Consider the following 27282-nt stretch of genomic DNA (forward strand, 5'->3'; position numbering starts at 1 on the left):
TACCAAACTGCTGTTGCTTGCTACATTGTTTACACTCTCCATGGGCACTCTGTGTTGTTTGCCACTCAACAAGGTCTTGACCTAGTGCTTGAATCACTGCTATTACTGCTTAATGTGTCCACATTTCTGTTCTTCCTCTGTGGATTGTGGTTTACTTCATACACAAATTCTCTGAGTTTTACTGCCCATCTCATCAGTCTACTGTATGGTTCCTTCAGACCTAGTAACTACTTGAAAGCAGCACACACTGTCACTATCTTAAACTTGCTTCCATCAGGCTAACACTGGAAATATGTTACTCTGTCCATGAGACTATGCATCTCACTCTCCTTTCTAAAATAATTCCTCTCAGCTCCATTCAATTGTTTTGACATAAAAGCAATAGGGCGTTCCTCTCCAGTGACCTCCTGACTCAAAACACGCCCTATAGCATGGTTGGACGCATCACATGATAATGTAAATTCCTTCTGAAAATCTGGGAATGCTAACACTGGACTTGACCTTGATACCTAATTTAATTTGACAAACACACTCTAAACTTCCTCAGACCAGACCGTGCAAATGTGATACCTTTCTTTAATAACTGTGTAGGAGGCTGTGCCATATCTGCAGATCCCTTTACAAATTTTCTATAGTAGTTTACGAGACCCAGAAAAGACTGTAACCTTATAGCAAAAAAATCTGTTCTAGATTGTTCTTGGTACTGGATAATCTTACCCCAACTGTATCAATCTTGGATCAGCCCTCCCGCCATACTTACTAATTATGTGGCTTAAGTAATTCACTTCTTCCAATGCAAAGTGACATTTCTCAGTACTTGGTGTTAAATGGGCTGCTGTAACCTCTTGAATACCTCCCTGTTGTTGCTTCTGTTCATGCATATTTCTCAAAAAGCTGGTTATGTCAACCAGATATACCAGACACTGATGATGCTTTACTCCTTTCAGCACTCCGCCAACATCCAGTGAAATGTTGCCGATGATTTTTTTAAACCAAATGGCATTTGTCTATACTGATAATGTCCCCAAGGTGCTGAAAACAGTGTCTCAATCTATCCTCTGGAGCCACCTTATAGCAAAAAAAAATGTACACTTGAGTTTTGGTTGTGTAAGTTGGTTTAGTTCAGTTTGGTATTGCTCAGTAATATTTTATTTGTATCCTGTACTGTACATCACAATGTTCTGTTGAAGGATTACCTTCTTTTGATGAATCTAGCTTCTATGCAATTCTGGTCACCACCGTGTAGAATTTTTTGGACCAGCTATTGTGTACTACTGCCATGTGGACTTCTCTGAAGCATCTCCTGTGCTGTAGAATATTGCTAAAGCTTTCTGAATAATGACTTATATCAAATTATCAAATGACGACTGAACACGTATTTTCACTTTCAACCATCTGTTTCCAGATGGCTGTATGATAACTGCATTTACAATTCAGTCTATTAACATGACACTAATACATTCTTTCTCCATGAGAATGTGAGACGTAGGTTTACAAACAAATTTAAGACATTTCTTTAAGTATTAAGTGAAAAATTTAGGTTGTTTTCTTTACACATATATTTAGTAGTACCGTATCTACTCGAGGAATTAAAGATTTTAAGTTCTATCTTTTATTTCCTTTCAAAACGCGTAAAGTACGTATCACGCATACACTATCTTAGGCCTAATTTTTTGGGTATACAAGTTTTGATTTTTAACGTTAGTTTAACTGCATTACGTTACTATATTAATACATAATAATAATGAAAATAGCATCTGCAATGAATCATACAAATGTTGGCTTGGTTCCTGCTTTCATGTGGTATGACCAGCCCCAATTGAACTGGTCTGTCAGGAGGGACAATATGGAGCTAGATCAGTTGCTTCGGGCAGCTGCTTTGTCAAACATAGGTTTGGTTCCTGTTGATGGTATTGGTAGGTGGGACTTAACAAGTCATGGCCTGCATCTCAATAGAAAAGGGAAGGGTAAACTGGCTGGGATGATAGCCAAATCTTCAAGAGGGGGGGGGGGGGGGGGGGGGGGGGGGGCACTGAAACTCATGCAAGTACTTTTTTTAGGCTAAGATCAGTATCCAATCATCCTACATTGATTGAAATTAAGTTTAATGAAAAGTTCAGACAGGCAGGTACTATTGATGTGAAAATATCACAAGATTCCCATAACAGTACAGTGAAAAATAATGTTAGCGTGTCACAAGATTCACATAAAAGCACAGTAAAAAATAAGGTTAATGTATTACATCAGAATATCAGGGGATTAAAAAACAAAGTAGATGAGCTCTTTGTTTGTATAGAAGATTTGGAAACTGAGGGTGGAATAGATGTATGATGCCTGTCTGAACATCATATAGTCACAGGTATGGAAATGGTAAATGTAGGTGGATAGCTTTCAGCACATGTAAGTAGAGACACTATGGAGAGAGGAGGAGTTACCATACATGTTAAAATCAGTCATAGTGTGAAAAATTTGGAAACTAAAAAATTTTGCGTAGAGCAACACATAGAAGCATGTGCATGTGAGTTAAAACTAAATAAAGCCACTTTTATAATTGTAGCCATGTATAGGTCCCCATTAGGAAATTTTAACTATCTTTGAAAAACTTGGATTCTTTGTTGTGCTACCTGTCAGACAAAGGAAAGCAAATTATTGTTTGTGGAGATTTCAACATAGATTTTGTGAAAGAGTCAGATAGAAAGCTTGATCTTGAAGTGCTACTTGATTCTTTCTATCAGACATCGGTTATTGATTTTCCTACTCAGGAAAGCAGCACACTGATAGATAACGTTTTCATAGACCAAGATAAATTCAATCAAATAAAAACTTTTCCTATTAAGAATGATCTGTCTGATCACGATGCACAGCTAGTTACAGTATATGATATAGCTTCATACAGTAATGCAAAACAGTCCTCCAAAATGGTGCGTCCCATTAATAATTTAACACTTCAAAATTTTAGGGAAAGCTTGCAACAGTTAGACTGGGATGAGGTGTACAGGGAACATGATGCTAATTTAAAATTTAACCTATTTCATGATACATTTGTGAGTATATTTGAAAACAGTTTCCCTAAGAAAACAGTGAAACATAATTGTAAGAAATCATGTAAATTTCCATAGCTTACTAAAGGGATAAAAATATCCTGTAAACAGAAAAAGGAAATGTATCTTATAGCTAGGAGGAGTAATGATCCCAAAACAATGAAACATTATTAAAACTGATGCACTGTATTAAGAAAAGTTATTAAAAAGTCCAGAAGTATGTGCAATATGTTTGAGATTAGCACATCTGATAGTAAAATTAAAACAGTTTGGAATATTGTGAAAAGGGAAACAGGGCAACCGAGAGCACAGGAAGACTGTATTTCTATCAAACACAATGAAAAGTTTGTTAACAAGAAGTCAGAAGTAGAAAATATTTTTAATAATCCTTTTTTATGTGTTGTAGAGAAAATAGGTTCCAGCTATTCAATAAAAATTGCAAGGCAGTACCTACGCAATTTGATAAACTTGAAATTCAACCCACCTCTCCTACTAAAATCAGGAAAATAATAAATTCACTCAAAAGTAAAAGCTCACATGGAATTGATGGCATTTCCAACAGAGTACTAAAAGCTTGTTCTCAACAAATAAGTAGGATTCTCAGCCACATGTGTAGTAGCTCACTGAAACAGGGAATTTTTGCAGATAGACTGAAATATGCTATTGTTAAACCATTGCATAAGGGGATGGATCTGACGCTAACAACTACCGCCCATTCTCACTTCTGACAGCTTTATCCAAAATTCTTGAAAAAGTAATGTATTCAAAAGTAGCATCACAAGTTTGTAAGCATGAAGTACTAACAAAATGTCAGTTTGGTTTTCAGAAAGGCTTTTCAACAGAAAATGCTATATATGCTTTCACTGATCAAATATTAAATGCAATGAATAACCAAATATCACCCATTGGGCTATTTTGTGATCTCTCAAAGGCTTTTGATTGTGTGAATCATGAAATTCTTCTAGATAAGCTTAAGTACTGTGGTATGAGTGGGACAGTGCGCAAATGGTTTGATTCATACTTAACTGGAAGAATGCAGAAGGTTGAAATTAGCAGTACAGATAGTCTACAAAAATCAGCAGAGTCTTCTAACTGGGTAGGTATCAAGAATGGTGTCCCACAGGGTTCAGTCTTGGGTCTCTTATTGTTATGCTGACATGTTGATAGACACACAAACAAACACAAACATACACACAAAATTCAAGCTTTTGCAACCAACGGTTGCTTCATCAGGAAAGAGGGAAGGAGAGGGAAAGACAAAAGGATGTGGGTTTTAAGGGAGAGGGTAAGGAGTCATTCCAATCCCGGGAGTGGAAAGACTTACCTTGGGGGGAAAAAAGGACAGCTATACAGTCGCGCACACACACACAATCCACCCGCCCAAACTCTTTGCTTTTACAAATGTCTGCTTGTGTTTGTGTATGTGCAGATGGATATGTGTGTGTGTGCGCGCGAGTGTATACCTGTCCTTTTTTCCCCCTAAGGTAAGTCTTTCTGCTTCCGGGATTGGAATGACTCCTTACCCTCTCCCTTAAAACCCACATCCTTTCGTCTTTCTCTCTTCTTCCCTCTTTCCTGATGAAGCAACCGTTGGTTGCAAAAGCTAGAATTTTGTGTGTATGTTTCTGTGTCTATCGACCTGCCAGCGCTTTCGTTTGGTAAGTCACATCATCTTTGTTTTTAATATAATAGAGGAAAACATTCCACGTGGCAAAAATTTATCAAAAATCAAAGATGATGTGACTTACCAAACGAAAGCACTGGCAGGTCAAAAGACACACAAGCAAACACAAACATACACACAAAATTCAAGCTTTCGCAACAAACTGTTGCCTCATCAGGAAAGAGGGAAGGAGAGGGAAAGACGAAAGGATGTGGGTTTTAAGGGAGAGGGTAACGAGTCATTCCAATCCCGGGAGCGGAGAGATTTACCTTAGGGGGAAAAAGGTTAGGTATACACTCGCACACACACACATATCCATCCACACATATACAGACACAAGCAGACATATTTAAGGACCAAATATGTCTGCTTGTGTCTGTATATGTGTGGATGGATATGTGTGTGTGTGCGAGTGTATACCCGTCCTTTTTTCCCCCTAAGGTAAGTCTTTCCGCTCCCGGGATTGGAATGACTCCTTACACTCTCCCTTAAAACCCACATCCTTTCGTCTTTCCCTCTCCTTCCCTCTTTCCTGATGAGGCAACAGTTTGTTGCGAAAGCTTGAATTTTGTGAGTATGTTTGTGTTTGTTTGTGTGTCTATCGACGTGCCAGCGCTTTCGTTTGGTAAGTCACATCATCTTTGTTTTTTTTATATATATATATATATATATATATATATATATATATATATATATATATATATATATATATATATATATATATATATTAATGACTTGCCACTCTATATTGATGAAGATGCAAAGTTAGTTCTTTTTGCTGATGATGTAAATGTAGTAATTATATCCAAGAAGCAAGAATCAGCTGAGGAAATTGCAAATAATGTCTTTCAGAAAATTATTAAGAGATTCTCTGCAAATGAACTCTCACTAAATTTTGAGAAAACACAGTTTATACAATTCTGTACAGTAAATGGCATAACACCATTGATGAATGTAGGCTCTGAACGGAAGTCTGTTGCTAAGTTAGAATACTCAGAATTTCTGGGTGTGTGCATTGATGAGAAATTGAATTGGAAGAAACACGTCAATGATCTGCTGAAACGGTTAGGTTCAGCTACTTATGCTATTAGGGTTATTGCCAATTTTGGTGATAAACATATCAGTAAATTAACCTACTATGCCTATTTTCATTCACTGCTTTCATATGGCATCATATTTTGGGGCAATTCGTCATTAAGAGAGAAAGTATTCATTGCACAAAAGTGTGTAATCAGAATAATAGCTGGGGCACACCCAAGACCACCTTGCAGACATTTATGTAAGGAACTCGGGATATTCACAGTAGCTTCACAATACATATATTCACTTATGAAATTTGTCATTAATTACCCATCCCAATTCAAAAATAACAGTGAAGTGAAGTGCATAGCTACAACACTAGAAGAAAGATTGATATTCACTATTCTGGATTAAACCTCACTTTGCCACAGAAGGGGATGAATTATGATGCCACAAAAATCTTTGGTCATTTGCCAAATAGTATTAAAAGTCTGACAAACAGCCAACCAACATTTAAAAGTAAATTTAAAGAATTTCTGAATGACAACTCCTGCTACTCAATAGATGAATTCTTAAATATGAAGTAGTAACTGAAAAAAAAGTTCATTATTTTGTGTAAAGACAACTTATGTTAAAGTGACACGTTCCACATCATTATGAAATGTTGTATTCATGATCTATGGAACAAGGATTAATGTATGTATGTATGTAAGAACTCAAACAAGAGTGCACTCAATCTAACAGTAATACAAAAACGTTAATACATTACATTAAATAAAAAAAATCATTTCTTTTTCTCCTAAGAGATTCCATAATAATGTCATAATCTCATGTATTCTGTGTACATCTTCTGGATCCATGGAATGCATACCAGATGCCCAGCAAGTAGTTAGCATTCTCCTGGCTTCCATGCAGTGCATGCTACATCTTTCCTCATATGTTCTCTCTGTAGTAACAGATATGATATACACAGCACATCTGTCGATATTTGACCCCTCCCTCACTTTACTTAATCATTGTGAACATCTTTAGCTGATGTGACAGATCTTCATACAGCGGAACAGGACTTGATTCACAATGTCCTGTTATGCTACATGTCTCCATACTCAAGGTAAAGATGTCGCTTTGTCATTTTCTTTTATAATATACAATTTGGTGTTATTACATGGCACATAATTGCCTTCTTATTAAATTTCCTTTTGACGTTCACCTTATTCCTCATTGCATTGTTGCATATGTTAGTATCTTTTCTTGTATCTCATTTCCTAGGTTGTCACTTAGTACCCATTATACGTAATTTTTGTATTATTTTCTTACACCATTAATAAGTATTCCTTAAACACTATAACATTTAGATTAATTTGAATTATTGATACTACACATTGGTTGATTGTGACCCTTGTAACTTTACACACACATTTATTCCTTTAGGACAAGCTTCATGTTTTCTTTTATTTCTGTATAACACACAAAGGTTTGTAATATTTAAGAACAAGAATATCAGTTAGTTTTATTTTGTGTTTCATCAACAACAGAGTACTTGTTGAAATTTTGAGCTACATCTGGGGATATATAAATCTCCTTAGTCATCTTTTCTAGTTATGTTTGCTATTTTCTTCGTTAGTGTGATCACTTGTCACATTAACACCTAAGTAAATTCTTTTTAATTGCATCATAGCTAAACCTCCCCATTTTTGGGTGAGTACAGCACAACCTACTTTTATTTGTATGTGAAAGTGACCTACCCCCAACTATTTCATAAAAGTGATACGAGTCATTTATCTTGTGAATGGACCCGACCTATGGTATAGATCAGTCACTCCATGATCTGTCTACCTGTATAATATCCAATCCTTCGTGAGCCCACGTTCTTGGTGCAGCTTATTTCTGTCAGAGAGTACTGGACCGGCCACGGTGGCCGAGCGGTTGTGAGCGCTTCAGTCCGGAACCACGCGACTTCTACGGTCGCAGGTTTGAATCTTGCCTCGGGCATGGATGTGTATGATGTCCTTAGGTTAGTTAGGTTTAAGTAGTTCTAAGTTCGAGGGGACTGATGACCTCAGATGTTAAGTCCCATAGCGCTCGGAGCCATTTAGACAGTACTGGTCAGCATCTTTGACAAACTTATAGAACAAGAACGAAGAGGTTCGTTAATTCTTCTCCTCAGTTTTTACTCTATTGTGATTTCAGCACCTTCTTTCTTCTCTCTATACATATTATTTGTCCTACTCACCATCCTGTAGTATCAATAACCATTATCATTTGTACTTCTCTCATGCAAGTTTTTCAACGTGCATCATGTACCAAGTGTACCCCCTTTATATATCTCAAAATATAACTTACTACTATCATTATTCCTGCACTATGTGTAGATTTTATCTGTTCATTGATAATACTTCCTATTTTAACCCACCAGGTTCTTTTATCATAATTTATAAGGGTCATTTTGCATGTCATACATTATTTCATTGATGTATTCTTTATTCCTCTCGAAAATGTGATGCGAATAAATTGTGTCATTTCATCAATCTCCTCATATTCCTGTTCCAGCCTAACTGTTGCAAGGAGATCCTTAGGTGCACGAGTGTGCACCCTCCTAGACATTTCTGATGCTAAACCCCCTCAGAAAAGCATAAAGTGCCCATTGCTTGACTTCCTGTAACAATACTTTGTTTACCTCCTCACTACATGTTAACTCATATGTATGTACATTTAGTTTTCTAATCCAATCTGCAAATTCCTCTATTGCTTCATCATTTCTCTTTGGAATTATGCTCAACTGTTCCTATATCTCTGTTCCTCTCCCTATGCGAGTCATTCAAAAGTTTTCACCTTGCGCAGTCCCTCTGTGCACTGCACAAATGACTTTGCCACTCCTGACACACACACCCTTGCTATCTGTAACAACTGTTTATCCAACTTACCGCTATGTCAACTGTTGACAAGAGGACATCTACAAACGCGTAAATGTCCTCAGATGACCTACAGGAAAAGATACAAAAAAGGTCTGCAACAGATGGATCTAACCTTAAACTCTGTGACTTCAGTATCCCCAACTCTTTCTCCTTCTTTGCTAGCTCATTACTCATCACTGTCTCCTCCATACTTAACTGTGCTACATGATTAATTAATGACTGTGTTGCCTGTCACCTTGTTTCTGCATCATCCTTACTCATTTTTATGAACTTAGCAATAACAGTTCAGTAATAACAAGGGCAGAACCCTCCATAGCTACTCCTACTACCATAATCACGTCTTCTGTCTAATAATGAGCCACATGGATTCCCATACTGTCTAGATATTTGACCAAAATGCTGACAAGAAAAGTGAACATCTACCACAGACTCAGCACAAGGGACAGAATGCCCACGTAAACTGCACTGTGTACATCACTCACGCTCTAGCCATGCATCCAAAGAATTACCCTTAAAATGAGATATATACACTGATCCTGACAGCCTCACAAAAGTAACACTGAAGTTATCATACCCCATAATTTTGAACCCCATAACTGTCACCAGAACAAAAATAGCTGTCTCATACCACCCCTACTACTCCATGTCTGGCAGCACTGCCTCTGCACATGCACCATATGCCAACTATTAAAACATCTTGTATTTGATGCAGATACTTTTCTCCAATCTCGTACCCCTGTCTAAACATCAATCCCCACATATTCCAATTCCACAGGCTGTAATTCAGACACCATGCTGCAAGGGGTCCACTGTGGACATTAGCTCTCCTGAAATAACTCTGTTGAGTGCAGCAGCATCCAATGGTGGAGATGAAGGGCAAGAAGGACCAGGGGATACACTGCTGACTGAAAGAATTGTTTTATTCACCTTTAAACAAACATTGTGTTATTTGGATGTGAGGCAAACATGCCTCACTCCTGTGACCCTGGCTGGTGGTGGCTTCCAGACAACTGCTTCTGTCCGGACAAGGAGTTGCATGCATAGTCACTTTGTGATACTGACGTCAGCCCGACCAATGGCCAGTGGCCTGTCACTAGGCCATGAGCCCCAATGTCAACAGCGTGCTCCTTTTGCTGAATGGTGTCCCCCTGTAATGACAGCTCCTGGTGACTCAGCCCCGCACGCATTCACTGCGGTGGTGCATGGAGACTGCTGTGCATGGGACATGACCTGCTGCCCTCTGGCAGGAGTCTGATTATGACAGATACCAATGGCAGGTCAGCAGTGCTGTGGCACAGGGACCTCAGTGCTGGTGGCAGCAGACCTGACCTGGTCTCGAAAACTTGGCTTCAGATGGTGATGGCCAGTTGTCCTGTCTCTGACATGGAGTCAGTTTCACTGTGGTGCTACTGGATTCTGAATGAATCTGCCTCAAATTCAGACCTATTTATGTGGCTCAGAGGCGCATCTGTTACACTAAAACCTGGCCCCAGTCACATAACTTGCAACGAGAGTCTTGCCCTGGTGTGATGACGTTGTCCTGCTTGCTCTGTGTATTACTGCTGCATGATGCAGTTTTCCACTGAGTGCAGCTAGCCCTACATGCTTGTATCCAACTTATGTGTGGTCTAATGAAGACTTATGTTTGTAGTTTAGCTATACTGCAATTGTTTAACAAATTTTCCCCTTAAATACACTTCACATATTAAATTAAGAATGGAAAACAAGAATAATCTTTACCAGAGCTCAGAACATTTGAAAGAAAAACAAACCAGACCATAATACAAAATAGAAGCTTGTGATACAGCAGTTACAAGGGCTATCCACAAAGTACATTATGTTTTGGAATTAAAAATAAATAAAGTTTTGGAAATTTTTTTTATTATATACAGATGAAAGCCACACTTAAATACTACTTTTCTACGTAGTTTCCATTTAAATTAAGGCACTTATCGTAGCGATGGACGAGCATGGAAATTCCTTCGTCGTAAAATTCGGCCGCCTGCGCCTTCAACCACGTGGTTACCTCTTCTTGAAGCTGTGGGTTGTCATCAAAACGCTGCATAGCCAACCACTTCTTCATTGTTGGGAATAAGTGGAAGTCGCTAGGTGCCAGGTCTGGACTGTACGGCGGATGAGGAAACAGCTCCCACTTAAAAGATTCGAGAACTTCACGAGTGGGATTTGCCGTGTGGGCCCAGGCGTTGTCGTGAATCAGCAAGATCTTTGAGCCCAACTTTCCCCTGCGCTTGTTTTGTATTGCTCGTCTGAGGTTGTGCAGAGTTTGGCAATACCTTTGAGAGTTTATTGTAGTGCCTCTTTCCAGGAAATCCACAAAAATCACACCTTTTTCTGTCCCAAAAGAGGTAACCACGTGGTTGAAGGTGCAGGTGGCCGAATTTTACGACGAAGGAATTTCCAAGCTCGTCCATCGCTACGATAAGTGCCTTAATTTAAATGGCAACTATGTAGAAAAGTAGTATTTAAGTGTGGCTCTTTCATCTGTATATAATAAAAAAAAATTTCCAATACTTTATTTATTTTTAATTCCAAAATGTAATGTACTTTGTGGATAGCCCTCGTATAATGGTGCTGTCAGATTGGATGTTCTGGTAGTATTTTATAAGCTGCGTAACATTGTATTTATTGACATTCTGCTGTTAGCACCACAGTTGTTTCTGTGGCGTGGAGTCAGTGGCAGTTTCCGTGAAAAGAAAGTGTGTTGGAATTCCCTGACATATAGTGATGAAAGTTTGGCTCGCTTCTCACAGCATGGAGTGGCATGAGAAGTTAGAAGATTTATTTGAGAAGTAAAAAGGCAGTTATTTAATGGTGTGTGTACCCATGTGCCATACAATAGTGCAAATTGTTCATTTTATGCACAATTTAAGATGATTTGTACATCTTATAAACATATATTTGTAATCTCTGCTGTATTACATTTACTGACCTGGCAGGATCATGGTAATACTTATGAGGAAGCTCTCAGTAGACTTGTATGATGTAGATGTGGAAGTGATTCAGGTTATGTGATAGAACACTGTGTGAATAGTTCAACCCTGAGAAATAACAAATTTCAGAATAGTTGCAGGCTATCTAACTTCAGAATAATTTAATTTTCAGTATATTGCATAACTACTGACTGAATTTATAAATTTTAAGTAGTCATAATCTACGCATTGCGAGATAACATCTTATGTTAAATGTTTAACCCTTTGTTGCCTGACGGTACTTAAAAGTACCAGTAAGTTTTGACTTTCATTATTTTCTCGTGGTGCAGTTTCGTGATCTGAGAGCCTGTCGGTACGTAACAGTAACTCTGCTCTACTGTTTCATAGATGTTATTGTGCAATACATAGACCTCTCTGGCGGTCAGAGCTTGAAATTTGTTTTCGCGCGCTGCTGTGAAAGCAGAAGATTGTATGTGCTTGTTTCCATGGTGTTGCCTGAATTTGTGCGCAATTTATTGAAACTTCAGTTGAGTTTTCCATTGTACGTACTTATCTTCTTTGTTTTTTTATAATAGTTTGAAGCATTACGTTACATGTGAATGAGATAAAGTGGAAAATATAAGGCGGACTTATTAGTACCGTCAGGTTGTGTGAACACTTTATTGTAGCAACAATGCATTACCTCTCACTAGTTGTTCTGTCCACTTTTTCTCACACAGAAATCGGTAAATACATTTGCCTGTGGAACAATTAGAACAAACAGGAAAGGTTTGCCAGGGAATTTACCTAAAGAAAAATGTCTAAATCAAATCACAGAGTGTCATCTTTAGACCTAACAGTATTTCAATGGAAGGAAAATAAAGTAGTGTATTTTGCGTCAAACTTCCATGGCACTGAACAGAGCGTAGTGACAAAAAATCAGAAAGATGGAACTAAGATGACTATACCATGTCCAGTTATTGTATGTGATTACAATAAAAACATGGGTGGTGTGGATCATGCAGACAGATTACGTTCAACTTATGGTCTTGACAAGCGATGAAAGAAATGGTGGCACCGTCTCTTCTGTGGAGCAATAGAAATTGCTTTTGTCAATGCTTACGTCATTTTCAGTGATCTACATGGGGCACTGCCACTGCTGGAATTAAGGCGTGCAGTGGCACTAGGGCTAATGAATGAACAGCAAGTGCCAAATCTCTAACAGAGAAACTCTGGTAAAGATGAAATAACTCTCCCAAAGAGAACGAAGGATAACTTTTCTGTTCCGAAGGATGCACGTCTTGGCAACCGAGGAAACCATTTTGTAGTGTTCAGTTGTAAAAGAGGACGATGCGAAATGTGTGCGAGAAATAAAATTCAGTCGAGACCACATTCACAATGTAGTACATGTAAAGTATATTTGTGCTGCAATGAAAAAAAGAACTGTTTCCTACGATTTCATGAGCTATCACTAAATATGTGATATGTATACACTGTCAAAAATGTATAGCTAAGTTACTATGCATTGTGAAGTTGCTCTAGAATAAATTTATGCGAAATTTAAAAAAAAAAAAATTCAGAAATATCATATTTCTGTTAATTAATTTTCTAATGTAAAAATATTTGATATTTACGTGGAATAAAGTACAAGTTATAAAAATTGGAGCATTTTTCTGCGCATGTTGTGATTCTGTCCATGGAGTCTGACGGTACTTCTGAGTACCAGGAGAGAAAAAAGTTGTGTAAAATAAAATAAAATTTTACAAAAAATTCTACCGTCATTTGAGGCCACAATAGCATAAATTCTGCAAAGAAAATGTTAAAAAGCAAATTTTTTCTTATGTCAGGAAACAAAGGGTTAACACAATAAGACAAGTATTATAGTTAGAAACTGTGTGGTTTCCTTGAGGCAGCATAATTGACAGCATGCAAATACATGGACTTATGCATCCAGTATTTAAGAATGAGAGAACTTAGCAACTTCCAGTAAACTTTGCACTAATTTCAAATCTTTATAAAACTTTTTCTTGTCAATGCCCCCCACAAAATGACGAAAGGAAAAGAGTTTATCTCTGACTACATTTTTACTTTTCTGGCAGTAAGACTTCAGCATCATTATGTTTTAATTCACTACTTATTTTCTACCAGCTCTATTTGCAACTCAGTTCAGATGGTAACCACGTATATCATTGAATGTACATGGTAATTTATATCATTGTGTGACTCATAGTTAAGGAAATAAGGCATCATAAACATTTACACGCATGAAAAACTAGCTTTCGTTTAAAATGTTGCACAGTAGAACTTCAACGTCAGACATGACACTTCAATTTATTGCATCTGGACTACTTGTTTGCAACACAATTTGCAGTTAGTATCTGCACACTGAATGTACCTGTAAAATTATGTCTTTGTATGACACAGAGTTCAGGAGGTATAACATCATAAACATTTAGATGCACTAAGAACTTGGTTTTGCTTAAAATGGAATGCAAATTTCCCATATTGTGTACACCCATTGTTTCATTATGAGAGCCCTTAGTGACTTCCAATAAACTTAAAGCATAATTTCAAACCTTTTCTCACTTGCATGCTTAACATCAAACATTTAACATGTTAACTCAGTTGTAAAGTAATCAGACATTTGAAGCTGTTTTATACATGGGAGTTTGGTTCTTTAAAGACTCTGAGACTTCCCGAGTTTTACTGGTTACAGCCTAACAATTCAGTTGTTGCAGACTACTGTATAGTGTACCATGACTCTGCACACAGTGACTCTGGTATTGAAGCAGAGAATTAGGCAATAATGAGAGAAAAAGTGAATGGGAGAGCAGGACATTAAACTGCAGTCAACGAAATTGATCGCCAAACTGTGGCATATTTCCTCCTTATCACTATTCCTATGAGGTTTTCATGACCTAACCTGGAATTGGACATTGTCTGGTGACACAGGTATTATTTATCTGGCAATAGGACTCTTTGTGCAGTGAAATTAGTCTACTAATTTTAATGTGCCAAATTTTTAAGTGACTTCAATTTATATTATGTCAGAAGAGCAATTGGTGATCTACCACTGGATCTGTCCTTTATTTTTATGAAAAAAGAGAGAAATGTAACAGCAGTTTCAAGGTTTTGTGTGATGTCTTTCTAGGAAGAGGATTTTTTTTGATGAGTGCCTGACTCATCTGGTTATGTTATGTGTTTTGTGTTATTGGCCAGTAAATATTTTTTGCCCTTTTTCTGTATAAAATTTTTGTGTAATAAATATCAAATTTAACATCAGCATTTTTTGTAGTCCCCAGTGTAGATCAATGAAAACAATTGTAACCAATACAGTTACAGGTAGTAGAAAGTGCTCATGGGCAAGACTGAAGTCAGTCACTTGGCTGAATTGTATCACAGTTTGACAAGATATAACTTAATACTGGAAGGTGGAATAGCACTTATTTCAGAACTTGAGCAGGCTCAATTGTAACATGAGCAGTCCAATAAATAACTGGTGTAGTGCAGACATCTTGTTAATACTTCAGTCATCTGTGGAGAGGAACATATTTACTTTCATACAGAATTGAGAGTGAACTGCATCTGCCTGACTTTACATTGGCCAGCCTGAGATGCTGTCTGCTCAGCACTCACAACTGCCTGCTGGACATAAGAGTAGTGAGGCTTCTCAATGGTATGACATTATCCATTAACATGTCCAGCAGAATTACGAGAATCATAATCATCATCATCTCCATCATCATAATTTTTTTCATTGTCAGAAAGGTGAAAACTTGAGCTAATCTACTATACTGCAGCTTTCCCTCATGATCTGCTACTTCATATCGGAGGGTGTACCCTGAGCATTTATTTGGGAAGGAAATACGAGGGCGGTTCAATAAGTAATGCAACACATTTTTTTTCTGAAACAGGGGTTGTTTTATTCAGCATTGGAATACACCAGGTTATTCCCCAATCTTTTAGCTACACAACACTATTTTTAAAGGTAATCTCCATTCAATGCTACGGCCTTACACCACCTTGAAATGAGGGCCTGTATGCCTGCACGGTACCATTCCACTGGTCGATGTCGGAGCCAACGTCGTACTGCATCAATAACTTCTTCATCATCCGCGTAGTGCCTCCCACGGATTGCGTCCTTCATTGGGCCAAACCTATGGAAATCCGACGGTGCGAGATCGGGGCTGTAGGGTGCATGAGGAAGAACAGTCCACTGAAGTTTTGTGAGCTCCTCTCGGGTGCAAAGACTTGTGTGAGGTCTTGCGTTGTCATGAAGAAGGAGAAATTCATTCAGATTTTTGTGCCTACGAACAAGCTGAAGTCGTTTCTTCAATTTCTGAAGAGTAGCACAATACACTTCAGAGTTGATCGTTTGAGCATGGGGAAGGAGATCGAACAGAATAACCCCTTCAGCGTCCCAGAAGACTGTAACCATGACTTTACCGGCTGAGGGTATGGCTTTAAACTTTTTCTTGGTAGGGGAGTGGGTGTGGCGCCACTCCATTGATTGTCATTTTGTTTCAGGTTCGAAGTGATGAACCCATGTTTCATCGCCTGTAACAATCTTTGACAAGAAATTGTCACCCTCAGCCACATGACGAGCAAGCAATTCTGCACAGATGGTTCTCCTTTGCTCTTTATGGTGTTCTGTTAGACAACGAGGGACCCAGCGGGAACAAACCTTTGAATATCCCAACTGGTGAACAATTGTGACAGCACTACCAACAGAGATGTCAAGTTGAGCACTGTGTTGTTTGATGGTGATCCGTCGATCATCTCGAACGAGTGTGTTCGCACGCTCCGCCATTGCAGGAGTCACAGCTGTGCACGGCCGGCCCGCACGCGGGAGATCAGACAGTCTTGCTTGACCTTGCGGCGATGATGACACATGCTTTGCCCAACGACTCACCGTGCTTTTGTCCACTGCCAGATCACCGTAGACATTCTGCAAGCGCCTATGAATATCTGAGATGCCCTGGTTTTCCGCCAAAAGAAACTCGATCACTGCCCGTTGTTTGCAACGCACATCCGTTACAGACGCCATTTTAACAGCTCCGTACAGCGCTACCACCTGTCGGAAGTCAATGAAACTATACGAGACGAAGCGGGAATGTTTGAAAATATTCCACAAGAAATTTTCGGTTTTTTCAACCAAAATTTGCCGAGAAAAAAAATGTGTTGCATTACTTATTGAACTGCCCTCGTATGAATTATTTAGTGCTTCTAGTTTTGTTGAAATTATACAGCTCAGAGGGTAATATGCTCCAAAACTTTACCACACTAAGAAGATTCTATGACAACTGGGAACAGACTGAGAGCTCAAAGGAATCATCACAGTGTGAAAAGAAAGGTCTTAGGGTTACAACTACAACCAATACACAGTTATTTTTCGTGTGGGTACTAGAGGTACACCATGTGATCAAAAGCATCCGCACATCCCCAAAAACATATATTGTACATATTAGGTGCATTGTGCTGTCAGCTACTGCCAGGTACTTCATATCAGCGACCTCAGTAGTCATTAAACATCGTGAGAGAGCAGAATGGGGTACTCCACGGAACTCACAAACTTCGAGTGTGGTGAGGTGGTTGGATGCCACTTGTGTCATATGTCTGTACGTGAGATTTCCACACTCCTAAACATCCCTAGGTCCACTGTTCCGATGTGATAGTGAAGTGGAAAAATGAAGGGACATGTGCAGCACAAAACCGGACAGGCCGACCTTGTCTGTTGACTGACAGAGACCGCCGACAATTGATGAGGGTCATAATGTGTACTAGGCAGACGTCTGTCTCACAGGAATTCCAAACTGCATCATGATCCACTGCTAGTACTATGACAGTTAGGCGGGAGGTGAGAGAGGCCACACATCATGCCAGTAAATGCCAAACGACGCCTCGCTTGGTTTAAGGAGTGTAAACATTGGATGATTGAACAGTGGAAAAACATTGTGTGGAGTGACGAATCACAGCACACAATGTGGTGATCTGATGGCAGGGTGTGGGTATGGCGAGTGCCCAGTGAACATCATCTGCCATTGTATGTGGTGCCAACAGTAAAATTTGGATGCAGTGGTGTTATGGTGTGGTCGTGTTTTTCATGGAGGGGGCTTGCACCCCTTGTTGTTTTGCATGGCACTATCACAGCACAGGCCTACATTGATGTTTTAAGCACCTTCTTGCTTTCCACTGTTGAAGAATAATTCGGGGATGGTGATTGTATCTTTCAACACGATCGAGCACCTCTTCATAATGCACGGCCTGAGGCGGAGTGGTTACATGACAAAACATCCCTGTAATGGACTGGCCTGCACAGAGTTCTGACCTGAATCCTATAGAACACTTTTGGGATGTTTTGGAATGCCGACTTCGTGCCAGGCCTCACAGACTGACATCGGTACCTCTTCTCAGTGCAGCTCTCGGTGAAGAATGGGCTGCCATTCCCCAAGAAACCTTCAGCATCTGGTTGAACATGTGCCTGCCAGAGTGGAAGCTCTCATCAAGGCTAAGGGTGGGCCAACACCGTATTGAATTCCAACATTACCGATGGAGGGTGCCACGAACTTTTAAGTCATTTTCAGTCAGGTGTCCGGATACTTTTGGTCACATAGTGTCGAATGTAAAATGGCATTACCAGTTCAGCAGTCCAAAATTGACATGAAGAATGAAAAAAGTTCATTGAAGTTCTGAATCTTCAAACAATTGTATAAAAACAAGACTTTAACGGTTTCTAAGAGGATTGACTAACTAAGATGTCTTATTTTTAACCCCTACGTGTTACACCTTACCTCAAAAAATTCTAATGCATACATGACTCCTATTCTTAGCATTTTAAGAGGAATTCCAATAATTCACATATTATAATACACCTTAGCCTGGACTGTCCAATTAATTCTTATAGTTCCTAATCAGTAATTTACAAAGTAATGTGATACTTTGCTGCTGTTCTAAATTCTGCTTAGTCCAAAATTCTTATTCTGTATGAGTTAATTAAGTTCTACAAACAGCAACAAACATAAAATGATTGGAAAAAACTGCTCTTCTTTTTAAAAAATTGTCTCCTTCAGAAGAAGCAATGCAGCCTAAAAATTACATTAGTAGTTACTGTAGTATTTTAAACAAAACAAAGATGTGAGAACTGTAGACAAACATTGTATGGTAAGTGTACTCATTTGTTACATCACATGCTCATAAGGTACACTGAATAAAGCCAAATGGCTCTTGTCATATGAAACATTTGTCCTTAGGAAACAAGTAATCACAAGCCATAGCTTAAGAACTGTAGCAACGTCTTGTCTCAAGGGTGAATATTAAATGCCAAGTTTGGTGATCCATTGATATAAGGCTGTTGTCAGTATAAAAGTTGACTTATACAAAATCAAACATAATGATGATATCTGGATTACAACAGTATGCATCTGGGAAATGGCAAAGGTCAACTCCTCAACTGTACAGGCTCCAGCATGAAGGAAAGCTACATACAGAGGATGCAAAATGTGTGCTTGTGAGAAGTGTGCCTTGACAGCATTGAGTAGCTTTTGTAAATTAAAGCAGAAAAAGGAAATTGTGTCTTTCGTAAGGCCACTGTTATCCTAAAATTATATAAAATCAAACAAATATAAAACTGTGTTTAAAAATGGAAACTGAAAACATCCTTATAACAGAGTAACAACGCAATGACATTTCACTGTGCATGTACTGAAATGTCCCATTAAAAGTAATAAATACTGTAAAGAAGGGAGGAAGGGGAATATGAACTAAAATTATTGAAATCTAATTGCTAAATGGGAGAAACCTCCATTTAGCATTAACAAAGTTTATAAACTGTAACTTATGACAAAGTAACATTGCACCTTCATTTTGCAGTGCATATGGTAAACAGTTCTATTAAAAGTAATAAATACTGCAAAGGAGGAGGAACATGAACTAAAATTTATTAAAACATAGTTACTAAAATGGAGAATCTTCAAATTTTCCGCTTAGCATTAAAGAAGTTTACAAACAGTAGATAAAGGAGATTAGCCAACAAATTCCATATTCACATTAGGCTCAAAAAAATTACAAGATTGTTTTGAAAAGGTATAAGAATAACACTATGTTAAGTAAAAATTGGTATACAAATGTAAGACGGTATTAAATTACTGCACAGAGATAGACTTTTGAGGAAAGTGACATGCTTGCCAAAGCTAGAGGGTACTGGTAACTGCATTGCTATGCAGCAGTGAGCAGCAGCTTAAAGCCACCAAGCAAGTTCTTACTTGCCATCTGCACGTGAGCATTCAAGATGTTACCATCCCTATTAGCTAAATGGTAATCTGCTTGGAATTATCCATACAGAATAACAATGGTGACTTTGATATTTGTCATACGCCAACTTACTCTGACAATATTATTCCAGCAGACTCCTTTTACCCACAGGTTAAAAAAAGTAGCCTTTTTCCATTCAGTAATAATCAAACTTGAAGAACATCACCTTTCCTCGACAATTTTCAGAAAGAAATTAATTTGATTAATCCGTTGAAAGCAATAATGACTATGAATGGCATATAGTTGACCCTGTCCTTAGTACTAAAGTGACCAAAAAATGTTTGACTTACATGATTAGCTGCCTCTTGACTAAAAAATATGACTGTAAGGTTACTTTCTGCACCAACAAAAGTTCGGAGAAAAATTTGGTGCTCATGTTAAACACTGTAGAAGATTAATGTACAAACTGACATTTTCAAAATGTTATGGAATAATTGTTCTGATTGTTATATAGGACAGACTGGAAGAGGTAATAAAGGCAGGTACAAGGAGCATCCACCTGAAAAGAAAGCTGGCGATCTATATAATTATTCTTCTGCAGAACATTTCTTAGAAGAACTTGAAATATTCAAGCAGGTAGCTAATAGAGATGGTAACATCTTGAATGATCGAGTGTAACTGGCAAGTAAGAACTTGCTTGATGGCTTTAAGCCACTGCCCACTGCCTCATAACAATGTGTCTGTAGTCTTGGCTAGCTTCGGCAGGCATGTTGTTTTCCTCAAAACACTTCCTCTGTAACGTAATTTAATACCATTTTCCATTTGTATGCCAATTTCTACTTGCATGTAGGTTATCTTCATGCCTTTTTGACACATTCTTGTAATGATTTTGAGCCTAATCTGAATCTGGAATTTGGTTTGCTGTTCTACTTCATTGAGTATCCATGAACTTCTTTGATGCCAAGCAGAAAATTCTCCATTTTAGTAATTATGCTTTAATCAATTTTAGTTCATGTTCTCCTCCCCCCTCCCCGCCTCCTTATTTACATTATTTATTACTTCTAATAGCACTTTTTATTATATGCAGGGCGAAATGTCAGTGCAGCGTTATGTTTTTATAAGGATGTTTTCAGAAGCCTTTTTACAGACACTTTTTGTATTTGGTTAATTTTATATCATTTTAGATTAACAGTAGCCTTCACAAGAGACAATTTTGTTTTCCTACTTTAATTTACGTAAGCTACTCAAGGCAGTCTAAGTGCATTTCTTACATGCACACATTTAGCACACTCCACATGTAGCTTTCATTAGCACTAGAATCTGTACATTTGGGCAGTTCACCTTTGCTGTTTGCCTCAAGCATGCTGTTTTAATCTAGATACAGTCATTGTGTTTCATTGTGTATAAGTCAACTCATATATCAACAAGAGTTTTATGTCAATGGACCACCACACTTGACATTTGATCTTCAAACCTGAAATATAATTTTGCTGCAGTCTTAAGCTATGGCTTGTGATTATTTGTGTCATTAAGATGAATTTTTCATGTGACAAGAGCTGTTTGGCTTTATTCAATGCAGTTTATCAGCTTGTGATGTAACCAGAAAGTACACTTATCTTACAATTTTTGTCTGCAGTTGCTGCATCTTTGTTTTGTTTAAAATAATATTGTGACTACTAATGTAATTTTTAATGTCTGTTATGCATTCTGAATAAGACAGTTTTTAAAAGAATTGTCAAAACCTTGGTCAAGAGTTTCAGTAAACCTTTATTTGCAGCAGGTTGGCTGATTTTTTTCAAATTGTCCGAGTTTACTGAAAGATGTTTTGCTGTATTCTATTTACTTTGTTATAATGATTTCTGCGAGAGTTCAAATTTTTACGCATACCTTCGCAAAATGCTGATTGTGATGTGGAATGATTTAAAAAGTCTGAATGTACAGCCATGCTGTACAGTATAGTTGTCTAACAAGCAACAAGTAAGGAAAAAATGGAAGGTGTTTTCATCAAGGAAGGCATTCAAGTTGGAGAAATTAAGTATTGTGGAAATTCCAGTTACTAATTTCCTATGAAGAGTTAGAGCTTCAACCAGAAATTTATGGAGTAAAGAGTGGCAAAAGAATACCAAAAAATAGCAAAGGACTTATACACAAATACATCATTTGTTACCAGTTCAACTGTAGTATGACAACTACCAGAGCTCAAGGAACTTGACAGCCACTTGCACATCCCAGACCTTCAGTAATGGTTGCTTAATTATATATGTGCATTGGTTGTACACCATCCCTGCTGAGTTCATGTGGTGAATAGGGGGATGCCAACCATAAATTCTTCAGTTCTGTAAGTTTGTCTTGGTCCACAAATGCAAAATCTACTAAAACTGAACTTCCCCTATTGACTTCAGAGACATTTTTATTATTGGAGAAAACCTACGAAGTCTTCTGATTCATATTAGTTGCTTTGACCAACATGGAAATCAGTCTCCAACAGTGTAATATACTCAACACTGCATGAAAATGATAAGTTTTGAACTGATTTTGTGATTACATTTAGTGTAAGTTATCAAGGTAATAATTTTGGCTGTAAGGAGACTCTCCCACTTGCCAAAAATTATAAATGGAAAAAATTACATGTGTATATGAGAAATCTTCCACCGAGTCTAAACTGGATGACCAGGGAAACAATCTTTTCTACATCTACATCGAAACTCCGCAAGCCGCCATACAGTGCATGGCGGAGTGTACTTTGTTACTGTTTTTGTGACCTTGTCATAGTATGAAATTCAATGTGTTTGCTGACATGAAAAGCATAATACTTTATAATTCACACAATAATACTTTCAGTTATGCTGACTTAGGAGGAAATATGACCAAGCCATATAATTTTGAGTTTCCCGTCATAACACTCCTCACAGCACAAAAAATCTGTTTCACACATTTGTAAATCAAGATACGGTATAAGTCTGCCAAATTGTAGTGCGGGGAAAATATCTGAAATTTTCAGCAAATGACATAACCATTCCATATGCAGCCACAAGCTGTATATCTGGATGCAAGTGACTGTGACGTCATACAAGCAAACTAAATAACTAAAATTTTATTGACGTTTGTTTCTCATGAAAATCTGTTCACTTTCTCAGTTTGTCGAAGTCTTGAAGTGGTAGTAGGAGCTTATTTGTTTATTTCTTCCCTTATTTTGGCGAGAGACAGTGTTACTATTGGCATGATAGAATGGAGAGTCATTGGGTATGACTTCGGGCCATGGCTGGCAGTGATTGAGGGAATCTGACAGCACCATAATATGTCACAGGCATCCAGGATCCTCATGTGACAGTAATGAGGTGCCATTTTTCGACAGAACAAAGCATGTCCAAATGTGACATGTGTGTCTATAAAGTGGGTGCGTAGTTTGGCGGTACTCCTATGTTGAGGAAGATCCCGATATCTTTTAGATACCTGATAGAACATGCGTGGGGTGAGCTTAAATGTCAACTCCACCCAATACAGTTATGGGCCAGCTTGCCTCAGTAACACTAGGCACTGTCATTCAATTGATGGCCATTCTACAACTTCCATGTAGTGTTTGTGTCCCTATTTCTGTAGACAACATTAAGAATCTTATTTTCAGATATTGTCTTTCTTTTCTTTTTACTGTTTTTACACATTTTTACATATTTAATAATATAAATTTTCAAATAAATGACAGAAAGACTTTTTTGTTGCAGGTGATAACTTTGAACCTGATCCATTACATCTCAGACAAGGAATTTCTGTTCACAACTTGACAAAAGTTTACAGCAATGGAAAAGTTGCAATAAACAATTTGACATTAAATTTTTATGAAGACCAGATTACTTCATTCTTGGGTCACAATGGTGCTGGGAAGACTACAACCATGTGAGTCATTTTTGTCGCTTTTGTCATCAGTTTTGTGTTACATCTTCATATTAATTTGCCATAATACCTAATTAATTTGTTTCCTTCAGGAGTAAAATTTGAACCCTTATGAAAAAGACTGCTTCAGTTGTATGATAAATAATTATTTGTGATCCAACTAGTTCTGTTTTGTTATAGCCACTTCTTCAGGGAAACATATTTATTTCATAATTTATTTCAAACTATAACCAATAGATGACCCAACATTCTTTGTCCAATTGTGATAAAAATATTCAACTATCAGTTGGTCAGTAGTCCAATTTAAAACATGGCAGAATGCAAGAAAGCAGCAGGGAATGCAGGAAAATTTGAAGTTAAATTTACTTTCTTTTCACTATAATTTCTTTTGTGAATTTTTCTGATTGATACATTTCCATAAGTACATTTCATAATGCAGATGTTCCATATTTCTGCTCTCTCTTTCAGTGTGTATTTTTGACAACTTTCAATTTATAGTAACTTATCATTGAATTTGTTTGAGATTTTATCTAAAATAAGTTGTGAGGCCATTAGTTTTCTTTTTAACAATGAATAATAAACATAGCTGTAGTGATACAAACTATTAGCAGGCAATGTGCATTGCCAGAAAAAGTACATAAATTCAAAGACAACCAAGATTATTTCTTATAATGTTTTTTTCCCCCTTTTTCCGCCTTTTGTGTCTACCCTCTACAATTTACTAATCATTGTTCGGGTAATACGAAGGTTGAATGAAAAGTAATGCCTCCACCTTCATTAATTGGGTTTGGATGGGAATATTTTAATAAATCAAACACAGAAATAATCCTTAGAATGTGATCTTTAATTACCAATATTCACTTTTCGACATAATCACCAGCCAAATGGATACATTTTTTCCAACAATGAACAAGTTTTCTGAAGCTGTCACGGGAGAAGTCGACACTCTGTTTCCACAACCACAGTCTCACAGTTCTCTCAACATCTTCATCAGAAGCATAATGGTGTCCCCGCAGATTGTCTTTCATTATCAGGAACAGATGGAAGTCAGACGGTGCTAAGTCTGGACTGTATGGAGGATGCTGTACAGTGGTGAGATTCAGTCTTTGAAGTTCCGCTGTGGTGGCACATGAAGTGTGTGGTTTGGCATTGTCATGCTGCAGGAAAACATTTCCCTTTTCCTTTCAAACCCTGTTAGCTGTCATTTCAGAGTTCAAAGCGTTGTGATGTAACGATCTGAATTTATTGTTGTTCCACAATCAAGGAAATCAACACGGATAACACCATCTGCGTCCCAGAACACTGTGGCCATGATTTTTCCAGATGAGGGATGTGTCTTGATGAATTTCTTTTTCTGGTGTGAGTCTTTGTGTCGATATTCCATAGACTGACGGTCATAATGTTGTGCCCACGTTTCGTCTTGTCACAATTGAATGGAGAAAGGTGTCACCTTCATTCTTGTAACGCGCTTTCATTTCAGGAGTCAGCATCTGGGGTACCCATCGTGCACAGATCTTTCGATAGCCAAGCAAAGCAATAATGTGACCCACATGTTCTTGTGAAATTGCCAATTGTGCTTGCAATTTCTCTCTGAGTGGTACAATGATCATCCTGCTCGTGAAACTCAGTGGTTGCTGTCACAGGACATCCAACTCTTTGTTTGTCATGCGGCTCAGAGGTTCCCGCCTTAACATCTTTAAACTTACTCGCCAATGACATACAGTACTCACATCAACACAATCACCATAAACCGCTTTCATTCTCTGATGAATCTCCTTTGGGGTGACACCTTCTGCTGTCAAGAATTCAATGACTGAATATTTGCTTAAATTGCATGGACCTACCTTCTGTGCAGGGTTCCATACCTTTCCACCGTAACAACACAACCATTCGATGTTATGGCTTCCTGCCAACTGGAGCTGTAGGTATCAAGGTCAAATTATACATGTAGTTACATAGTAAGCACTTACTATGTACCTACATGTATAATTTGATGTTGATACATACATCAGGCAGTAGCCAAAACCGGTAATAGTGAAGTGTAAAAGTCTTGGTGATAAAGACAGGCCTGTGAAACAAATTAAACTTTTTGCTTGGGACAGAGTGCTACTGTTAGCTACAGTGGATACCGCTCCTCTGGTTGTAGCCTGTCCGCCCTTGTGTGTGAGGTTATGCGTTTATTACGCATGGGCCACTGGAGTGTCTCAGGTACAAAAATGTTAGCACGCAGACATGTTTTTTGGCCAGGCATTGATGAGGAAATAGTGCGAGTTGCTGCAGCCTGCCCACTGTGTGCCAGCCATCAGGTGACTCCCCATGCTTCTTTGCCACCAAGGCCAGATCCACAGCAACCTTGGGAATGAATTCATGTAGATTTTGTGGGACCTTCTTGAATTTCTTCTGGTTATTTGTAATTGATGGGTATTCTAGGTTTCTGTATGTGGCTTATTGTCTGTCTACTTATACAGAAGCAACAATTTCCTGTTTGTCAAACATCTTTGCAATGGGAGTTCTTCCATATACTTTAGTTGTTGACAGTGCTTCCAGTTCACGTCTCAGGAATTTGAAGATTTTTGTAAAAAAAAAAAAGAAAGAAAGAAAGAAAGAAAGAAAGAAAGAGAAAGAAAGAAAGAAGCAATGTTTGCCACGTCACGGCTCCTCCTTTTCACCCTCAATTGAACGGGGAAGCAGAATGACTAGTAGGAACATTTAATACTCAGATGAAAAAACATGTTTTGGATGTGACACCAGAAGTAGCTCCTGAGTGGTTCCTAGTTCTTCATGGTTCACCACTGTTGGTGATAAGAGTATGGCAGAATTGTTGCACAGTCATCAGCCCTTGACTCTGCTACATCTGCTTTGGCTGATGCTAGGCTCTTCGCCGAAAGTGGTGCTGCAGTGGTTCCAGCCTGGCACAGCCATTTGGGCTCGTGGGTTTGGCTGCCGGCCAAAATGGGTACTGGCAATAATCGAGAGTACTCAAGGCTGACTTCTCTGTGTTATCTGCATGGCTGAGGGGCAGGCATTGTGACACATTGACCAGCTATAACCTCATGTGGGCAGCTGTGCAGCAGTGCACCTCTGCTGCCCCTGCGCCCTCTACCTGACCGTCTACTACATTGTGGCCAGTGCTGTCACCTTCTATGCCATCACTGCCAATGTTGTCATGATTGTGTCTTCTCTGCTGTGGGTTCCACTTTCAGCTGTTAGGGCCAAGGCAGTACTGCCAGCTCCGGCACTGTCACAGCTGACACCTCTGCCACTGTCACCTCTACTGCACCTGGTGTCGCTTGTTCTGCTACCTTCACAGCAACTTCCTTCCCTGCGATTGCACCCAGATGTGGAAATGGGCGCTGCGTCAGTGTTGTCTGCCTTACTATTTGGCCTCTCATAGTGGTTTGGCACCACAGGTGTCCACAATTGGGCCTCTTCCAATCCTACAACCCGGTGGTAGTGCGTTGCATGACTCGGCAAACTATGTCGACCACAGAAGAAATGGGTGTGAGCACAGTGCTCACTTCTTCGCAAAGGAAGACGAGTGCTATAACTACCAGTTTTGTGTGTACACCATT

General features: G+C 38.5%; 1 protein-coding gene across 3 annotated transcripts in view; it reads left to right on the forward strand.

Moving 5' to 3' along the window:
* Positions 1-27282, forward strand: part of LOC124595045 (ATP-binding cassette sub-family A member 7-like) — a 610990-nt gene that overhangs the window by 217411 nt on the left and 366297 nt on the right. For all 3 annotated transcript variants that reach the window (XR_006978174.1, XR_006978175.1, XM_047133608.1), the window contains exon 20: positions 23542-23713. Coding sequence is in view for 1 of the 3 variants with exons in the window: in XM_047133608.1 (XP_046989564.1) it covers positions 23542-23713 (172 nt within the window). In the remaining 2 variants the exon portion in view is untranslated. The remainder of the gene's footprint in view (positions 1-23541; positions 23714-27282) is intronic.

Source organism: Schistocerca americana, chromosome 2 (genome assembly GCF_021461395.2).
Source record: "Schistocerca americana isolate TAMUIC-IGC-003095 chromosome 2, iqSchAmer2.1, whole genome shotgun sequence".
NCBI classification, from domain to species: domain Eukaryota; kingdom Metazoa; phylum Arthropoda; class Insecta; order Orthoptera; family Acrididae; genus Schistocerca; species Schistocerca americana.